This window comes from Nestor notabilis, unplaced genomic scaffold (genome assembly GCF_000696875.1).
Source record: "Nestor notabilis isolate BGI_N333 unplaced genomic scaffold, ASM69687v1 scaffold20941, whole genome shotgun sequence".
Taxonomy (NCBI): domain Eukaryota; kingdom Metazoa; phylum Chordata; class Aves; order Psittaciformes; family Psittacidae; genus Nestor; species Nestor notabilis.
This window is the reverse complement of record NW_009916302.1, coordinates 5,215-5,876: the sequence shown is the minus strand read 5'-3', so window position 1 is coordinate 5,876 and position 662 is coordinate 5,215. Positions and strand designations below refer to the sequence as shown.

Here is a 662-nt window from a genome sequence, read left to right as displayed (position 1 = left end):
GGCGGGGGGGACACCTCCAAGTGTGTCAATCCCATCAGCAAGGGAAGAGCGGAAATCCAGTACTGCTGAGCTCCAGGAACACCATTCTCCCTGATGCAGGACCCCACCTCCTACCCCAGCCACAACAGGGCATCCCCATACCTGGAAATCTGACTTCTTCCAGCCTTTTCCGCAGCTCTTTATATCCCCAGACTGTCTGCAAGACGAGGGCAGCCGCCCGGACCTCTCGCTCGGAGCGGTTCCTAAAAAGGGGTGAAGGGAGAGATGTTTGGAAATACCCATGGTTGGGAGGAAGCTGCTGGAGAAGCCCTTCTCTGCCCCTTGCACTGTCCTTCAAGCAGAGCCTACCCAGACTTGTTGATCAGCACCAACTTCTCGATCCCCTGAGTTTCCCGCAGCTTCTTGGCAGCCTCAAGGTTGTCTACAATTACTTCATTGATGGTGTTGAGGATTGACACCACTGCATCCTCAGAAAGGTTTTTGGCTGGGGTCTGCTGGCCTCCGGGCAGGTTCTTCACTAGGTTGGGGATGGCATGTTTACCTGGGGAGGGGAAAGAGCTGGCCATGAGCAAGTGAAGAGGTCTGCAAGGGAAAAATCACTGCAGAAGGACCAGTGACCAGTTCTGATGTCCCTCTCAGGACATGCTACTCTGGGAGAGCAG

At 55.0% G+C, this 662-nt stretch overlaps 1 protein-coding gene across 1 annotated transcript in view; it reads right to left on the bottom strand.

Moving 5' to 3' along the window:
• Positions 1 to 662, bottom strand: part of CTNND1 (catenin (cadherin-associated protein), delta 1) — a gene marked incomplete at both ends in the record, with an annotated part of 6,140 nt that overhangs the window by 1,087 nt on the left and 4,391 nt on the right. The window contains 3 exon segments of the mRNA XM_010024518.1: positions 142 to 166; positions 168 to 242; positions 349 to 541. Of these exon segments, the coding sequence (XP_010022820.1) occupies positions 142 to 166; positions 168 to 242; positions 349 to 541 (293 nt within the window).